Raw genomic sequence first — 18429 nt, forward strand, 5'->3', positions numbered from 1 at the left:
CCCCCCAAAAAAGGAAAAAAAATATAAATGGGCAACTATTTTTACGGGGCTTGTTTCTTAGTCCTCTGCTACAAGATAGAGAAAGAACATTTCATGGAAGTTTTGTTTAGGCGTGTCTGGGAGCATCACGAGCAGGATGGCCCGCTTGCTGTGGGTGCAGGATAGGTCTTCTGTCTTTTTTACTGTTTTTTCTTTGGTTACATGGTCGAGGAGATTAGCATCACTGTAAACAAAAGAGAGAAGATGGAACCTCCGCCTGTTTTCACTGAAACAGTGCCCAGTTTTTGACAAATATTTTTCACTTTCAGAAAATTAACATGGCTTTTATTGTCTACTGTTGAAGGCTCAGTGTTTAAACATAAGCTTATGCAATGCAAAATAAGGAGACCACAGACCAAACGCTCTGAAGCAATTAATGCTTCCAACCCCCAAACTGCCGGCCAATATTGGTAGGAAGGAGGACCCCGCAATGCATTCAGATAATTCTAAATAAATCTTCACATTATATGCGAAGATTCTAATCCACCACTATAAACTCTAATGTCATAGACTACTAACTCTACCTAAATAAGAAATGAAAACCTTAAGCCCTTATAATAATTTCTACCGCATCAAACTACAGATACGTGCGCTGATGGAATCCAAGAATGACAACCTATGCAAAATATAGTAACTGAAAAACCCAACTACTGTACTCTCACCTCAAGAGAGGGTAGAAAAAAAAGCAGAGGGAGAGAGGAGAGAGAGAGAGTGGCTCGGGATGCGTACCTAGGTGCGCTAATTTCCGTGCGGTGGGTGGGGCATTCTCCCATACACCTGGTGTGGGGGTTGAATAGTGTAGGAGGAGTGGTGGATGGAGCCTCGGAAGGGGGCCTCGGCTCGACCGGCGGCGGGGAAGCCGGAAGGATCTGCTGCGCAGGGTGTGGGGGACGCGACGGAGGGGCGCTCCTGGGCAGATGTAGCAAAAGGGTCGGCTCGCCAGCCAGCATGGTCTTGTCAGCAGCCATCTAACCGTGAGCTGGAGTTTCTGCAGAAGAGGTTTTCCGACGAGGTGGTGGATATCACGGAGGAGGAGTTGGAGGACGCTCGGGCGGAGTGGCGGAGCACGGCGGTCATAGTTAGAAGCTTCGGGAGGTCAGTTCCAGGCGAGTGGATCGCGAGGGAGATCAAGAGAGCGGCTCGGTTGGACTACAATGTGGAGATCTTCCCGTTGATGGATGGGTTCACAGTCCTCCGGTTTGCCAAGGAGGGAGATCGTGAAGCAGCGGTGATGAACGGCCCATGGATGGTAGCCGGGCAGCTTCTGGCGATGGATAGGTGGCGCCCGAACTTCGTGCCCGGTGCCATGGGAGTAGGCAGGGTGGTGGTCTGGATGCGGATGCCACGGCTACCAGTGGACTATTGGAGGAAGGAGACTATCTACAAGATCGCCGCAAGAGCTGGTAACCACTGGCTCTGGATGGGTTCATGGAGCAGGGGCGGAGGTTCGGTTTCGCAAGGTTAAAAATCGAGCTCGACTGCTCTGGTCCCTTAAAACCAGGGACGCTGGTGAGGGGTAGAAACGGAGGTGTCGAGGAGGCTTTCTGGCAAAGTTTTGTATATGAGAACTTGCCTGCTCCGTGCTCCATGTGCGGCCGGATCGGGCATTCGGCGCCGGAGTGCGGCCGATTCCCTCCGGTGTTGGGTATGGGGGAGACGGCAGAGGCAGGGGGGAGGAAGTTGTATGGCGGAGGGGTGGATGTTCAGGGGGCTGCTGGGCCGGAGAATGGGGCAGAGGGTGCAGTGGAGGAGCCGGCGGCGTATGGACCATGGATGGTGATGAGCCGTACCTGGCATAAGCCGGTGGCCAAGAAGCCGGTGCAGAGGAAGGAGGCAACTGTGGCGGGCTCTCGGCCGGACCCGGCGTCCACCCCCTCCCAGTCCAACGAGCTCCCTACGGAGGTACCATCGCCGGTCGATCTTGGAGGGTGGCAGAAACCTTCTAAGGTGGCTCGGCGGAAGACGCCGGAGAAGGACGTTACGATGGCTGGTGCGGGGGCGGCCATGGGGGAGATGAGTCAACACGCTGCAGATGGTGAGTCAGGCGACGGGTCGGGTCTGGTTCGACTCGGTGAAGCTCTGGGCCGGGGAACAGGCCCTGGTCAGTGTGGGCCGGCTGATGGACCGGGTCGGGCTTCTGGTAGCCTGGATGGACTCGTTGACGGTCTGGGCTGTGGCGGGCTTGGGCCGAGCCCAAGGAAGAGATCCAGAAGTCCCTGTCGTGGGCTGGGGTCTAAGGGACGCAGTGCGATTGGGAATTGCCCCTTAGGGCGGCCGGACGCAGGTGGCCACCGGAGGAGCTGGAGTTCCCCTCCACCGCTCACGGCGACGAACAAGCGACCTCCACGGGCGGAGCGCGATGGCAGGGGGCCGGTGACACCTCGCGGCGTGGGATGCTGGCGGTTTCTGGACGGAAGGTGAAGAGGGCAAGCTCGGCAGCGGCGGGCTTCTCGGCAGCCGGACGGCGATCTCCGGTTAGCGCGACTGAGGAGGTGGGACGCAAGGACGGGCCGGATGGGAGCGGAATGGCTCTGGATAACTCCAGTCGAGGTAAGGCACCTATGCTTGAAACTATGTCTGCCTTCCTTACATCTGGTTCGGTGGGCTATGGCATGGCATCCATGTCTAGCCGTGGGGAGTTTGGCCTTGGGAGACAGGAGGTGAGGATCCCAGGCTCTAGTGTGGACTCTTTTGGCTGTAGAAGGATTGGGGGGACCAGTGTGGAGCTGTGTGGGGGAACGGAGACGGGTATGGGCACTGTGGCAGGAGGTGATGTTGGTGGTGGCACGGCACATCAAGTGGCACATATTGCTGATGGAGGGGATCACCACAATATGTTGGTCCAACTGAAGGCTGCTGTGAAGCAGGTGAACCCAGTGGATTCGGGTTGTGGAGTGTCCGCCGAGGAGGTGGTTTTCCATGATTGCAACCCCGGGGGAGGGGGTTGTGACAAACCCATGGGTGAATTATGAAGGTCTTCCTTTGGAATTGCCGTGGCGCGGGAAAGCCCTCTTTTGCCCCAGCCTTTCGTAGGGTTGTGCAGCAGCACAATCCGGATATTTGTGTAATTTTGGAAATCCGGTTGTCGGGACAGAGCTTACAGAAGGCTAGGAGAGCGGTACCGAGGTCGTGGGGATTCTATTCAGTGGAGTCTCAAGGGCTTTCAGGAGGTATTATTGTTACGTGGGCGCAGGGTCCATGTAAAGTGGATATTTTCCATGGTTGTACTCAGGAGGTGATTATGGTGGTTTCGGAGGGCAGTTTGAGGCCATGGGTTTTTGCTGCGGTATATGCCAGTACCGATTTTAGGGTGCGGCGCATACTGTGGGAGGAGGTATCTCAGCTGATCAGTTTGGGCTATCCCATGTTAGTAGCAGGTGATTTTAATTGTATCACAGATCCTTCTGATAAGATGGGGGGTAGACCGTTTACTCATGAGAGGAAGATTATGGAGTTTCAGGACTTTTTGACATCGACCGGACTGATAGACCTGGGTTTTGTGGGTCCTAGGTACACTTGGTGCAATAACCAGCAGGGGCGGGCTAGAGTATGGGAGCGACTTGATAGAGCTTATGGGACCGCCGGATGGGTTCAGTGCTACCCGGATCACCTGGTGAGTCATTTACCGAGGATAGCGTCTGATCATTGTCCGCTTTTGATTAGCACAGATGTACACATTCCAGTTCGACCCCCTTTCAGATTTGAGAAGATGTGGCTATGCTATCCGCGGGTCGTGGGGGATGGTGAGGGAAGCATGGAGTACACCAGTCAGGGGGGATGCTATGTACCGGGTGTCCCGGAGATTGGAGCTGACGAGGAGACGGCTGAGGAGGTGGAATCGTGAGGAGGTTGGAGACATCTTTAGGAGGATCGAGGAGTCAGAGGAGGCCATTGCCAGGTTACAGGTGCAGGAGGCTCAGGGGGGAGGTCTCATGGAGGGGGAGTTGGCAGAGTTGAGGTCGCTCTTATCACTGCATGATTGCCTTCTCAGACAGCAGGAGATATTTTGGAGACAGAAATCGAGGGCCCAGTGGATTTTGGAGGGGGATAGAAATACTAGGTTCTTCCACCAGGCGACAGTTATTAGAAGGCATCAGAACAGGATCAGAGTTATCAGGGGTGAGGATGGGCAGTTGACAGAGGATCCGGATATGATTCAGAGGATTATGGTTAGTTTCTTCAGGGCCAGGTGGACCGAGCAGACTACAGGAGGGAGTACGGTGGGTATTCCACCGCCGTCGACAGGGGTATCTGAGGATGAGTCTGATGCGTTGATCAGTCCGGTGTCGGAGAGGGAGATCAGAGAGGCGATATGGTCCCTTGAGGGGGACAAGGCTCCGGGGCCGGATGGCTTCCCTCCGATGTTCTTCCAGAGATACTGGATGATTGTAGGACGAGATGTGACGGCGGCCATACAGCAGTTCTTCGACACGGCAGTGATGGCGGCAGATTGGCAGCGGACCTTTATTACCTTGATTCCGAAGCGGCAGGATGCTACGGAACCGAGTCATTACCGGCCGAGTAGCCTTTGTACGACCTTGTACAAAGCCACGGCCAAGATTATTTCTGCTAGGCTGAGAGTTGTCCTCCCGAGACTCATTGGTCCAGAGCAGGGGGCTTTCCTGGAGGGGCGGTGCATATCTGATAATGTGCTTATTGCCCAGGAGTTTATGTTTGATCTCGGTAGGGCCCCGGTGAGGGGAAGCTTGATGGGGATTAAGCTTGATATGGAGCGGGCATATGACAGGATGAGATGGGATTTCTTGCAGCAGACTTTGCAGGGGTTTGGCTTTCATGAGAGGTGGATTAGTTGGGTTATGGGCTGCATTCGGATCCCTTCCTTTGCCATTCTGGTGAATGGCACGCCGTCTCGGTTCTTTGTGTCATCTGGAGGGTTGCGCCAGGGGTGTCCCCTATCCCCGCTACTGTTTATCATTTGTGCAGATGCCCTGTCTAGATCCCTGCGCCAGGCTGTGGACACTCAGGAGCTGGAGGCTTATAGACCGGCGATTGGGGCCCCTGCGATATCTCATTTACTCTTTGCCGATGATTGTTTGCTTCTTGCCAGGTCGACGCGTCAGTCAGCCCGGGTTATAGGTCAGATTCTCCAGGTCTACTGTGCAGCGTCAGGTCAGAGGGTCAATTTGACCAAGTCAGCCATCATCTTCAGCCCAAAGACCAGACTGGCTATGAAGCATTCGATAGTGGAGATTCTGGGGGTCGGTGAGCAGGTGGGCACGATGACATATTTGGGTATCCCATTGTCCGACCGGCGGCTGCGGAGTGGGGATTGTCTGCCGTGTGAGCTTGGTATCAGACGCAGATTAGCGGGGTGGCGGATGCATGCTCTGTCTATGGTAGGGAGGATCACCTTGGTGCGTTTGGTTCTGTCGTCAGTCCCTATCTATTTGCTTACTAATGCCATTGTTCCGGTGAGATTCCTGCGATCCCTGGAGCGGTTGTTCAGGGACTTCATATGGGGGAGGAGCAGTGGTCGAGGTGGTGTTCACTTGATGGCATGGGAGGTGGTGTGCCAGCCTACTAGCTGTGGTGGTTTGGGGGTTCAGGCATTGGCAGCGAGGCGTGAGATTCTGCTAGCCAGACATGTGGCTAGATTTGTGCTTGAGCCCGAGAGTCTATGGTCCTCGCTGATGAGGGCTAAGTATGGCGCCTTGGTACCGGGCGTGCGTGGGGGTCGTCGTCATTCCCCGGTGTGGAGGGAGATGTGTGCCAGAGCTACGGTGGTGCTTCCGGAGATCGGATGGGCTATTGGCGACGGTCTGTCTATCGATGTGATGGAGGACAGATGGGTGACTGAGGTACCGCTATGCAGTATGCCGACCATGGTGGACTCGGCGAGATTAGCAGGGTGGAGGGTCAGTGACTTACTGGATGCCGAGGGAGGGCGATGGAGAGAGGGGTTGGTTCGGGAGGTTTTTGGAGAGCAGTTGGCAGAGTTGGTTCTAGCCCGAGCGACCCCTAGGGGGGGAGGCGGATAGGCTGGTATGGATACCGACGGGGCGATCACGGGTGCGAGCTAGGGATCTTCATGCAGTGTTCAGGAGGGAGCCAGTCCGACAGTTTGAGGGGCGGTGGATATGGAGGATGCGGGTGCACCCGCGCGTGGCACTCTTCATCTGGAAGGTGGCGTGGGGCTGCCTTCCGACTAGGAGTGTGCTAGCGCGGCGTGGCATGAGGATCCCTCAGTTTTGTGAGGATTGTGCAGATATTGAGGAGACTATGGAGCATGTTTTGCTGCAGTGCCCTAGGGCCCGAGACATATGGAGGAGGTCACCGATACAGTTACCGGCCTCGGTGATGCTGGTGCAGGATCTGATCCATCTGCTGAGAGTTTCCATGCGGCATCCCAGATCTGTTGAGGCAGGGATCTGTGTAGCGTACCTGTCCTACCATATATGGTTGGACAGGAATACTGGTATATTTGAGGGGAGGAGGGCGCCTCCGAGGTTGGTGGTAGACCGGGCGCTGCTGCTTGCGAGGGAGGTTGTTGGGGCGACTTCGGTAGTCACTTCTGGGCTGGTCAGGGATATCTGGGGTGTTCACCACGCTGTTTCAGCGCCACGGTTTGCCATTGTTTCTTGGGCACCCCCACCCCCTGGCTATCTCAAGGTGAACTTTGATGGGAGTAGGTCGGTAGATGGCTTGTGCGGAGGGGTCGGTTTTGTGGTCAGGGACCATTGTGGCAGGATGGTAGCAGCAGGAGGATGGCGTACGCCTGGATTTACTGTGGTTGGTGCAGAGCTACAGGCAGCCTGGGAGGGCTTATCCTTTGCGAGGCAGTTAGCCGGGGCCGAGCGGGTGTACCTCGAGGGTGATTCATCGGTGGTCATTGATCTGATTCGGGGTGTGGATCGGTTTGGGGATGGCCATCCCCTCATTCGAGAGACCCGTAGGATGGCTCAGATGATGGCTGATTTTCAGGCAGCACACGTGTTTAGGGAGGCGAACCGGGCAGCAGATTGGGTCGCCTCCTTTGTCGCTCGGCACTCAGGTGCTTTTTTGTGGACGTCTGATGTAGACGTCCCTTCACAGTTGTACCTTTTACTCTCCCGTGACTTGGAGGGCTGTACTCACGTTCGTACTATATGATATGAGTAGCCGTTTTTACCAAAAAAAAAAAAAAAAAACAGAGAATGTCCCTGGCATGGTCAGCAACTGTTCTTGATATAGAAATGTTTTCTGAGTAATATTTCATCAGATAATAGGAAGTACATTATCAGTGCAAGGTCTAAATAATATAGATTAGTTTGGTTCCAATTCTCACTAATTGAATTAGTTCATTTCCAGGTTAAGGGGTTGGATGTCTTAATATTCTAACCCAGCCAGACCATATATATATATATATATATATATATATATATATATATATATATATATATATATATATATATATATATATATATATATATATATATATATATATATATATAGTTTATAAACCAATCTCTCTTTGTGCCATTTGCCGTATGCCATGTTGGCAATCGAAAGGTTCTTTGTGATTATAGGATTGCTACGATCTCTTTGCAAGATAATTGTTGACAAGGTCAATTTCAATTGCTCAGCTGGTCACATTGAATTAATTAGCAATTCATTTAGATTTTATTTATTATTTAACTAATATTACTTCTTTTTGTGCATACTAGGTAACAACATGCTGCGAGAAAAATGATTCAGAGATGTTGAGTTTCAGTACACGTCCATCGGATTTTCTTCCAATCAGTCCCTGCGGTCCCAGCAGCCCGACGAGCCCCAGCAGCACGAGTCCCGTTCTCAGCATGAGTCTCATACTCAGCACGAGTCTCAGTCTGAGCACGTTCCACCTGCTGATTATCCATACATGGATGACGTGCACATCCAGGATAATTTGATTTACATGTTATATATTAACTTTTCTTACAATCTAATTATATTAAATCATTTGCCTTTAATATTTTAATTAATGGATGGATATTTTATTTTATTTTTATAGATGGACTGGAGAGAGTGAGGAGGACACGAGGACCCACTCGAGCATGGGACATGTGGAGCCTACGCGAGGATGAGAAGATCGTGGTACATTGCAATGAACTGGGGCAGCCTATCAAGAGGGTTGCAAGCATTTTATCAATTTTTTTAAGATCGGTTGTGCGGAAGGGTCAGTTGTGTTCGCTCAACTATACGAAATGAGATGAAATGCCTCCTTCATATAAGGTTGAGCTTATTAAAGTTATTGAGGTAAAGAATTGAATTTGCTTACTATCATAATTTTATTTTTTGATTTAACATTATTATAACATTCTTTAATTACTTTGATGTAGAAAAAGTTTTTGCTCCCTAAAGAGAGCCATGATTGGGTGCTGAAGTCCGTCAACCGCAAGTGGAAAGAATATAGAGCCAAGTTAAAGGCTGACTGGAAGCACGATGGTATGATAGAAGAGGAGGTTGCCCGTGTTTTTCCTCTTGATGTAATCCCTAATCAGTGGAGGGAGCTTGTCCACTATTGATTTTTCGTGAAAGCTCAGGTTGTGTATATTTTTTCAATACTTTATATTGTATTTACTAATAATTAGATTACAAATTTATATTGTTCATTCTTTTTTTGGAAAGACATATTCCAACATTGGTAGAGCTGCACGAGCCTCTCAGACTATTCCTCATACTCCAGACTCGATGAGTTATGCTCGACGTAGAGCTGAATTCGTAAATTTTTTTGAAACTCTTTGAAACTATTTTAAACTGCTCTATCATATAGCATATATCATGATAACTAGCTTGCCAATATACTTTTTGTTATAGATGGATGATAATGGGAGGGAGCCTAGTAAGGTGGAGTTTTATAAGATGACTCACACCCACCGAGATAGCAGTTTTGTTCGGAAGAAGTCAAAAGATATAGTTGTATGTATTCATCTTTGAATCTTTCAACGATATTTTTATTAGTTCTATTATTGGCATACATTAATATGACATTTTCTTTTGAGAGATATAGGACAGGTTAACAACTCTTATTTCAGAGCACGTCGGGGAGTCATCATCATCCGACGCAACCAGTCATGTCGAAGCTCAGGTGCTCGCTGAATTATTGGGCCCAGAGCGTTATGGTAGAGTGAGGGGTTATGGCGTTGAGGTTACTCCCACTCAGTTGTCTGCAATGGGCATGTATACAAAAAATGCTGGAGAAGGCAGTACAATGCAGAAGTTAGTAGACTTCGGGCAACAATCAAAGATATGAAGGATCGCCATCAGGTAGAGTTGGTGGAGCTGAAGCAGAACCAACAAACTTTGCAGTCTCAGCTTGAGAATATTTCATCTATGTTACAACGATTTCTCCCTCCTTAGGTAAATCACTTTATGTATTTGATGACTTTATATAATTATCACTTATTTTGTATGAGTTAATGATTTTCATATTCCTAACTTCTAAAGTTTCTCTTTTTTTTGTAGATTTCTGATACTTCAACAACTCGTAGAGATGATGATGGTGCTAAATTTGGTCCCTGATACTTTTTAGACTGTTATTTAAGGAGTTTTATATGTATCTTTCTTATATTTTTCAAAGTACATTGTAATTCTAAACTTATTAATCATATATGACAATATGAATGTTTTGAATGATTTGAATATTTCTGTTGATGTAAATGTAATGCAGGTTTATATTGATGTAAATGCTGATTTATGATATGCATGTGTTTTTCTAATATATTTTTTAAAAAAATTCCTCTCCCGACGCTTTAAAGCGTCGTTAAAATCTAGTGGCTGGAACGCTTTCGTCGACGCTTTAAAAGCGTCGGTAAAACTATTCACCGAGCTTATAAGCGTTGGCAAAAATCCCAGCAACTATGGCAACACGCCCGAGTAGTAGTTTATGCCGACGCGTGTTTGTGTCGGCAAAAGCGCCTACACCGACGCTTTTTTTAGCGTCGGTAAATCCCGAGTTTTGCCAATGCTTTTCTTTAGCATCAGCAAAAATCTTTCCCACTCAGTTATCGCCGATGCATTTATGACGCTTTCTCTGGCGTCGGCGGAATTTTTACCGACGCTTATTAGTGTCAGTAAAGGCTGTGAAAAATGTCGGTAAAAGGTACTTTTTCTGTAGTGTGTAGAGGATCAAAGCTTTGATACTAACTTAATTTGATCGAGGAGAAAGAAGAATTCGTGACTTTGATACCAACTTACTCCCATAAATGTAAAGGAATCTAGCTCTGATATTAATTACTCCTATAGATGTAGAAGATCAAAGCGCTAATACTAACTTGATCTAATTAGATCAAGATAGAATTCCATCAGGTAAGAGCATGGCTATCATATCAACTTACTCCCATAGATGTAGAGAAATTTGGCTCTAATACCAACCTAAATCGATTAAAAAGAAGAAAGATTTTCTTTAACCCGCTCAACTAAAATCTCTCAAAAGAAATCGAGATGAAGATGGAAGAATCAAAAAATAGGGCTTAAGTCCCTTTTTATTTTATTGATTATCTACACCATCTAAACTGAGGTACATAGCTCATATTTATAATCCCAGCGAGATTCCTTTTTCACAATTTGGGTTGGATTCCTCATTTAGCTAAAATAGGACTAGATATCCTAAAATAAATATGACTAATAGTATGTGACCCACAATAAGGATCACCCATCATGCAAATCTCAAAGCACACCGAACCCCTTCATTCATCTATAGCACAGATATGAAAACACCCTTATTATATGGTCCACAGCTAAAGATCATTTGTTGCATAGATCTCAAAGCACTTTGAACACTTTCATTCATCTACAGCATAGATCTCAAAGCATCCTTAGTATATAGCCTATCTTGAAAGATCACCCACCACATAGAACTCAAAGCACTCCGAACCTCTTCATTCATCCGCCAACGCAGATCTCAAAGCATCCTTAGTATATAACCTAAAGTTAAATAAGGATCATTCACTGCATAAATCTCAAAGCACTCAAAACCACTTCATTTATTCTCTAGCATAGACAGCCCAACATTGGAAGGGGCAAGCATCGGAAGCCAAGCGGAGACTGTACGAGATGAGACAGCCTGAACAGCAGAGACAACCGCTTCAAAAAAAGTAGCTGAGAGAAAAAGGATCACCCGCCGTGCAAATCTCAAAGCACATAAAACTCTTCGTACATTCACCCTTAGTATATGGCCCATAGATAAAGATAACATATCACCCAGGTCTCAAAGCATTATGAACTCCATTCATCTACACAGATCTCAAAGCACCTATAGTATATGGCCCATAGTTAAATATCACCCACCGCACAGATCTCAAAGCACTTCAAACCCCTTTATTTGTCCGCACTCTTGAGTGGGTGAGGGTATTTTGATTGGCAAGCTAACAACGTCCACTAGTTGGGGAGCTAGAGGACTAATTTGGAAACTTGAAGAACTCATTTAGAAATTTTAAAGTTGAGGGAATATCTCTAGGGTAGGCCCTAAGTTGAGGGAGTGTCCCTATAATTTTTCTTAATATTTTTAAGCAATCAAAAAATAAAATTTGGAAACCTACAATTGTTTAATAATAAAAATTTTCAAATTCAAACATAAGTATTCTCTATTTATTCTAATTCTAAATCTGAAAAGTGCTAGAAATAAATCTCCCATTTATACCCAATCAAATTTAAATCTAAGATGACCTATTTAATGAGTTGAGCACAACTTAAACAAATGATCAGATAGCATACAAGTTGATTAATAAAGAGCCCTATTCAATATGTTACATGGAGATATTAGAATGTCTCTAAGGACATGATGTTTGTTTTTGAACCACAATTCCATTTTTAGCAATTAGATATTAATTTCGGAAAAATACTTCCACCCCAAATCATATTTTAATTTTCTTTTTTTTTGACTTTCATTCTTCTATGATAATAGACGCATATTGCTGGTATTGGTTGGAAATTTTTATTTCTACATTTACATCAATATGATGCATGATGTAATGCTTTAGTCTATTCTAGAACATATCTCTTGCGCGTTGGCTTGATATTTTCCTTTTTAATGAAATTCAAAATATCTAAATCTAATATATAAGTTTTGTCCTGCTTCAATTAGCATATAGTTCTTGTGATGTTGGTTTGAAAATTTGCTTTTTGAAAATTAAACTTCAAATAAACTTTAGATTTAGACATAATTTTTGTTCAACCATTGAATTCAAAATCTCTAAATCCAATACACAAGTTTTGTTCCACTTCAATTAGCATCTAGTTCTTGTCATGTTCGTTTGAGAATTTTCTTTTTTGAAAATTAAACTTCAAATATAGTTTAGATTCAGACATAATTTTTGTTGAACCATTGAATTGATGTGCATATTCCTTTTTGCATATGTTTGGAATATTCTTTTAATAGTAAATTTGAATTTTGAATTTTTTTAATCGATGTGTAATTTTTTTATTTTGTATTAATTGACACTTATATTTTATGTATCATTTTTTTTCCTTTTATGAGTCAATATTACCTCGTAACAAATTAACTATTTATTTTTATTTGATTTGCATATTTTTGGTTGGGAGACAATGACATGTGATTGTTGCCTACCTATGTTTCTCTATGATCCATCATGCATTATAGTCCCTTCATCTTATCAGTGCAAATACCTCTAGACAAAGGGTCATGGCCATGGTCTGTGGTAGGTTTGGAGTCATCGCCTGCCCTTTAAAATCAGAAAGAACCAAAAAATCAAAAGATAAGAGTAGATAATGACAACATCACAAAACCTAAGTCTTGAGTAAGACCTGCATGTACAATTAGGGAAGGCTAAAAGATGGAGAACCCCTCTAATGAAGGCCTAGGCTCATACTTCCTCATGTAGAAGGAGTCCACGGCATATATACCATACACTTATTAAGCAATTGGAGGCTGAGATTTAAAAACCAAAAGTTTAATCCCCATGCGCACTCTACAATGCTACAATTAGGGTTTTGATAGTACAAGAGCTTTCTAAGAAGTTAGTTCAAGAGATTTTGGACTCTATCCATCCATTTAGATATTCTAAAAATAAAAGAAAGTAAAAGACCACAATCTACTTAACTAAGATACAAGAATTAAGCTGAAATAAGTAAGAAAATAAAGACACACACAATCTTATCATACGGGGCAAAGAATTGTTATTAAAATCAAGTCAATTACATGATATATATGGAGATCACAAGTTCATAGCAAGAAAAATAAAAAAAAGGGGAAAGAAGAATTCTCTGGTAGTATATAGATTGGCATGATTTAACTTGTATCCAACTTTTTGGAGGAGGCCCTTAAGGATCTCCTCTATCTTGAACTTTTCTTTGCTTTAACCATTCTTGGATTTAAAATGGATCTTGCTCCTAGAATTTGGGTGATCTAGATTTAATAGAATTGTGGGAGAAGCTGAACGGAAGGCAAGGGGGATAGAGAAAGTTAAAGAGAATCTGAGCTCAAACTAAGAAATCAATGACTAGAAAAGAGCTCAAAAAAACTAACAGAGATCTAAAATGGGAGAATGAGATCCAATTCTCCTCCAAGGGGCTACTTGAGCTAGAGACAGAGGGAATCAATGCTGAAGTTTGGAAGGGAAAGTTAGAGCTCAAAATATCGAATCTCTCACTTTTTTTTCCTTTTCTAATTACTTCTGAGTGGATTTTAGTCATTTTTGGATGATCTTTCTTAGTGGATTAGAGATATCTAAGAAATACTAAGCTATGACAAGTAGACCAATATAAGTTCAATCCGAGCACCTTTGACTAGGTTCTAAAAAATCATCAATTATAGGCTTATATTATATATCTATTTTTTCTATAGAAACTTACTCTTACAATTCTTTATATGATTTTTCTTCTTTGGTGTTACTTTTTCACCTTTTTGAATTGATGCGGACATATATTTTGGCAAAGAACATTTTAGAACCTGCACACGCTGCTCCATAGAATTAAAGCAGTTTTCCCACATGTAGGATCAAGACTAGGGCATCTCTTGGCGCAGCATTCAGACTGAAAATTGAAATTTGTGATTTTATTAAAGAGCTAGAGCTTTCTATTCCACCAGAAGATTTTTGGCCTAGCTGGAGCTTTCTATATACCGAGGATGTATCTGTGCCCTTACAACTTAATGTTATAATATTTTTTTGTCCTAATTGCATGAACATCAAGTTTGCTGAATTAACTAACCCATGCACTTTATCATTTCTAGTCCTTCCTTTCATGATTCTGGAATCAGAAGTTTGAACGTGAGAAAGAGCAGATAAGATAACAAGTCATCAAATGCCATCATATTTATAAAAAATCAGTGCATCAAGGATTCTGTGTTTATTTAGTGGGTGATTGTGGTGTGGGAGTGGAAAGCAAAAGTCTATTGATACATGGCTATATTCAAAAATATGGGTTGGTTACGGTCTTAAAAAATTGTCTTTCTTTTCTCACCATGCAGTTGCAGCCATAAGACATTCTGTGGGTTAGTGCCACAAAGTATTCCCCAGGTGTTGATCAACATTTCAGTAGCCAAACATTTCAGTAGACAAATTCAAAAAGCTGCAGACGAGTATGCATGCTGGTTTTGTATCGGTGCATCATCATCTGAATTAGATTGAAGTCCCTGGTCACACCCTGGGTAACGGTGCACAGCAAGCTGTACATAAGTAATAACAGCTGGTGTTTGTTACAGAATTCAATGAATTTCTCGTGAACATAACAACTGAATATGGTTCGTGTACAAGGCTGTGCAAAAAATAAATCATTAGTGATAGTTTCAAATCCCTTGAGCCATTGATAAGATTGAGGAAGCTTAGCCTCAAATAACTCATAATCCTCCAAACATGAAATCCCATAAACCATAATTACTAAACCTTCCCAAGTATCAGGATTTGCAAACTAAGGGTCAACGTAATCTCAGTAAGGCCCTTATAGCAACAAGCTAGAACTAAATCGAAGTGAAATTTGGCCTTCGGAGGCCAAATTTAATCCAAATATAGAACGTGGCAGCTGAATCCAGAGAAGACAAGGAATTAGTTGAAAGAGAGGTCCGGGCCAGCCAAATCCAAGATTTCCGGGGACACAACGGTTTACTAAAGATGAGCTAATCTCCAGGATTTCCACCGGAGCAAAACCGGCAGCGATTGCAACCGTTTCGAGCAAAAATGTGACCGTTAGCGCGCGGGTTCGCCTGTGTGAAAGAATCTCTAGAGGGTCAATCACTGCCTCTCTGTATTCTATCTGTACTTCGGTCAGTCGTTCCTCCTCACCTGATCCTTCTTCCTCTCTCGCTCTCTCCGTCTCTCTTGTGCGATCTTTTGCTCCTCAATCCTCTGATCTTCGTCTGAGAAGCTTGGAGTCCAAGAGAGGTCGCTGGGACGACAATGCTGCCGCCGGGCTTCTTGTTCAGACCGAGCGACGAGGTTCTCCTCGTCACCTACCTCAAGAACAAGTTACTTCAGTGGCCTCTTCCCTGCGATGTTATTGTGGAGGCTGACGTCTATGGATGCCACCCCCAGGACTTGGCTTGTAATCATCTTGTGCTTCTCCATTGTCTTCTTTTTTGATTCACGGTTTCTAACCCTTTCTTTGAGTTTTCTTGGGTTGTTTCAGTGGAGTATCTCATGGCAAACAGGGACTTCGAGTGGTTCTTCTTCACTTCTACCCCTCGGAAGCATCCAGGCGCAAGCGAAACCAGCCGTGCATCTCGGCGCGCAGGCCTGGGACGATGGAAGGCCACGAAAGGTGTCAAGAACGTGGTGGATTCCAAGAATAACACCATTGGGTCGAAGAAGAGTTTCTGTTACATGGAACAGAACTCGGACGGTGGCGAGAACAAAAGTATCTGGTTGATGGAGGAGTTCTCTATGCAGAACCTTAGAAGGAGAGGTAGTGCTGGTGAGATGAGGGACACAAATGAGGTGCATATCACCCTAAATAACTGTCAATGTTCTTGTTGCTGTGTTTTTCTTGAGTGTAGGAATTGATGTTCTAACGTTGCATCTCTAATCCTTTACTTGCAGTTGGATGACTGGGTCATCAGCAAGATTTACTTGACTCCAAAAGCTCGCAAGGCTCACGCTGATTTGAAACAATTTGCTAGTGCTACATTGGAACCCGCTTTCAAAAGAAGGAGGATAGAAGTGCCTTACTCTTCTCCATCTTTTCTTCTTCTTATTGGTCTTCTTCTCCTATTTGACTTTTTGTCTGTCTCCTTTGCCGACTCCCTCTCATCTGATATTCTGATACCACAGCTAGAATACATGATGGTGCCACCTGGATTTATTTTCCAGCCAACGGATGAGGAGCTCTTGGATTTCTTCCTCAAGGAGAAGCTCCTCCATCAGCCACTTCCATGCGACATAATCAAAGAAGCCGATGTCTATGGAAACCACCCCAGCAACCTTACTGGTAAACATATTATATATATATATCAACACCATGATCTCTTCTTTTTCTTATTCTCTATCTATATTTGCTGTGATTAAGGTTCCTAACCCGTCATCCTTTTCTTGGGTTCCTTTCTTCAGCTCAAATGGCCATGGCAAATGGAAACTCGGAGTGGTTCTTCTTCACCTGGACCACTCGAAAGCATCCAGACGCAGAAGCCAGCACGAGGGCATCTCGAGTTGCAGGCCAAGGTCGATGGAAATCTACCCAATCGGTGAAGCTAGTGCTCAACAGCGAGGGCCAGGTCATTGGCTCCAAGCAAAACTTTAGCTATATGGAACGAACCCCCTTGGGCAAGGAGGAAAAGAGCATCTGGTTGATGGAAGAGTACTCCATCCAGAACCTTAGAAGAAGATGTGGTGATGCAGCTATGACGATGGACCGAAACAAGGTATTTGTCATGCTTCCATAAATATCATATATCTCTTGTTAGTAGTTGCTAATGAAATATCTTTCATTATTATATTAACTCTGTGCCTCTCATCCTCTATGGCAGCTGGATGACTGGGTTGTTTGCAAGATTTATCTGAGGCCGAGTGCTCGCAAAGAATTGTGTGGTACAGAACTTCCTACAATGGAAAGCAGAGAGCTGGAGGTGCAAGAAATATGGTATCAACCTTTTGTATTACCAATTCAGCAGATCACTGAAGGATTTGACCAAGAGGTGGAGTTTTGTTCTTATAAGTCGCATGATAGCTCACTACAGTATCCATCTCCTGATGAACTACAAGAGAATTTTGAATCACTGCCAGCTGAAAAGATCCTCCAACAATTCGCTGATGCACCTGATACAAACTTGGATATTCTGCAATTGCCGACTCTTGATGAGCTAGAAAAGATTTTTGAACCACCACTGGCTGATGAGATTCTCCAATAATTCGCTGATGCACCCAATGAAGGCGTCGGTGTTGAGCAACATGGCATGATGAGCTTTTCTCCTTAATTGCCTGAATAGAAGCTACAGGAAGCACACCTTGTTCTACATAGGTTGTGATTTTTTATATCATGAAATATATTTATGACCATTTTGTAGATGAAAACATTGCCTATTTACGTTGAGTTTGTAATCATTTTTTCCAAGTTTTACACAGCAAGAAATAAACAAATTATGCACTTCACAACAAATATTCAGCGGTGCATTGATGTGATTTTCTATGGTCCTTTTGATTGTTCACTTGTAAATTGATTCAATAAATTACAGTTTCACTTTTTAGGAGAGGTTTAGTTTCCACGAAGACTCATTCTTGAAAAAAAAAAATCTAACCCTTCCATGGGAACCATCTTCCAGTATGTTTTCTGATGTGAACAATATAACATTTGTTTGTAACCTTTGGTGAGAGTTATTTTGTTCCAAATATTTTTCAAATGCTTCTTAATTCACCTTTCAGTTTAGTGGCAGGTAAAGCCTTATAAAAGATGCTCTAGTTTATGGCACATCTCACGAAAAATGAAAAAGGTTTGGATTTTGCTGCTGGGTTTGCAATTCTGGTCTCTCTGCTTTGAATAAAGGTGCAGCAGAAATCAAAGTTGGCCTTTCCTTATAATAATAAATTCAGCTACGCTTCCAAGTATTCAAGCTTTGTTGCATAGTTCCATAATTGCAGAATACAGAAAGGAACCCCAAGAAGCAGAGGAACTTTACACCTTGAAGTTATGTTTTCTCTCTCTTCAATCATAAAGGAGAGATACTGATCAAAGTATCAGATTTCTGAAGAATAATGCAAGTTGGCATGTAGTCCACCTCCTTGCCCTTCATCCACTTGTATCCACCCAACCAACCATATAAACCCAACTAAATCGACACCAAGAGTCTCATTTGTAAACTAAATATAAGCTGCTTTGGAATGTACCACTTTTCATGGTTAACCAAACATATAAAAACAACTTTCTCAGGCATCATGTTCTTGTTATTTATTTAAGAATTCTTTTAGTCTATCATCTTAAAAGATCTTTTTCTCCATGCTCGGCATGGAACCTCGGTAACTTCTTGAA

At 44.2% G+C, this 18429-nt stretch overlaps 2 protein-coding genes across 2 annotated transcripts; both read left to right on the top strand.

Moving 5' to 3' along the window:
* The first annotated feature begins 15371 nt into the window (after positions 1-15371).
* On the top strand, positions 15372-16484 carry LOC120113141 (NAC domain-containing protein 105-like). Its single transcript, XM_039133963.1, has 4 exons — positions 15372-15516; positions 15601-15908; positions 16011-16398; positions 16477-16484. Exons 1-4 carry the CDS (start codon positions 15372-15374, stop codon positions 16482-16484), a joined length of 849 nt encoding a protein of 282 aa, XP_038989891.1.
* A 96-nt stretch (positions 16485-16580) lies between these two features.
* Positions 16581-17904, top strand: LOC120113154. The gene is made up of 2 exons (XM_039133973.1): positions 16581-16828; positions 16934-17904. Exons 1-2 carry the CDS (start codon positions 16712-16714, stop codon positions 17312-17314), a joined length of 498 nt encoding a protein of 165 aa, XP_038989901.1. The 5' UTR covers positions 16581-16711; the 3' UTR covers positions 17315-17904.
* Positions 17905-18429: the final 525 nt, after the last annotated feature.

The sequence above is a fragment of the Phoenix dactylifera genome, chromosome 14 (assembly GCF_009389715.1).
Source record: "Phoenix dactylifera cultivar Barhee BC4 chromosome 14, palm_55x_up_171113_PBpolish2nd_filt_p, whole genome shotgun sequence".
Taxonomy (NCBI): Eukaryota; Viridiplantae; Streptophyta; class Magnoliopsida; order Arecales; family Arecaceae; genus Phoenix; species Phoenix dactylifera.

Bases quoted from the DNA above. Each gene is read 5' to 3' on its own strand.
- LOC120113154 (XM_039133973.1), top strand. From the start codon at position 16,712: ATGGAACGAACCCCCTTGGGCAAGGAGGAAAAGAGCATCTGGTTGATG. The intron at 16,829-16,933 runs GTATTTGTCATG...CCTCTATGGCAG, and splicing joins TGACGATGGACCGAAACAAG to CTGGATGACTGGGTTGTTTG.
- LOC120113141 (XM_039133963.1), top strand. From the start codon at position 15,372: ATGCTGCCGCCGGGCTTCTTGTTCAGACCGAGCGACGAGGTTCTCCTC. The intron at 15,517-15,600 runs GTAATCATCTTG...GGGTTGTTTCAG, and splicing joins CCACCCCCAGGACTTGGCTT to TGGAGTATCTCATGGCAAAC. The intron at 15,909-16,010 runs GTGCATATCACC...CTTTACTTGCAG, and splicing joins AGATGAGGGACACAAATGAG to TTGGATGACTGGGTCATCAG.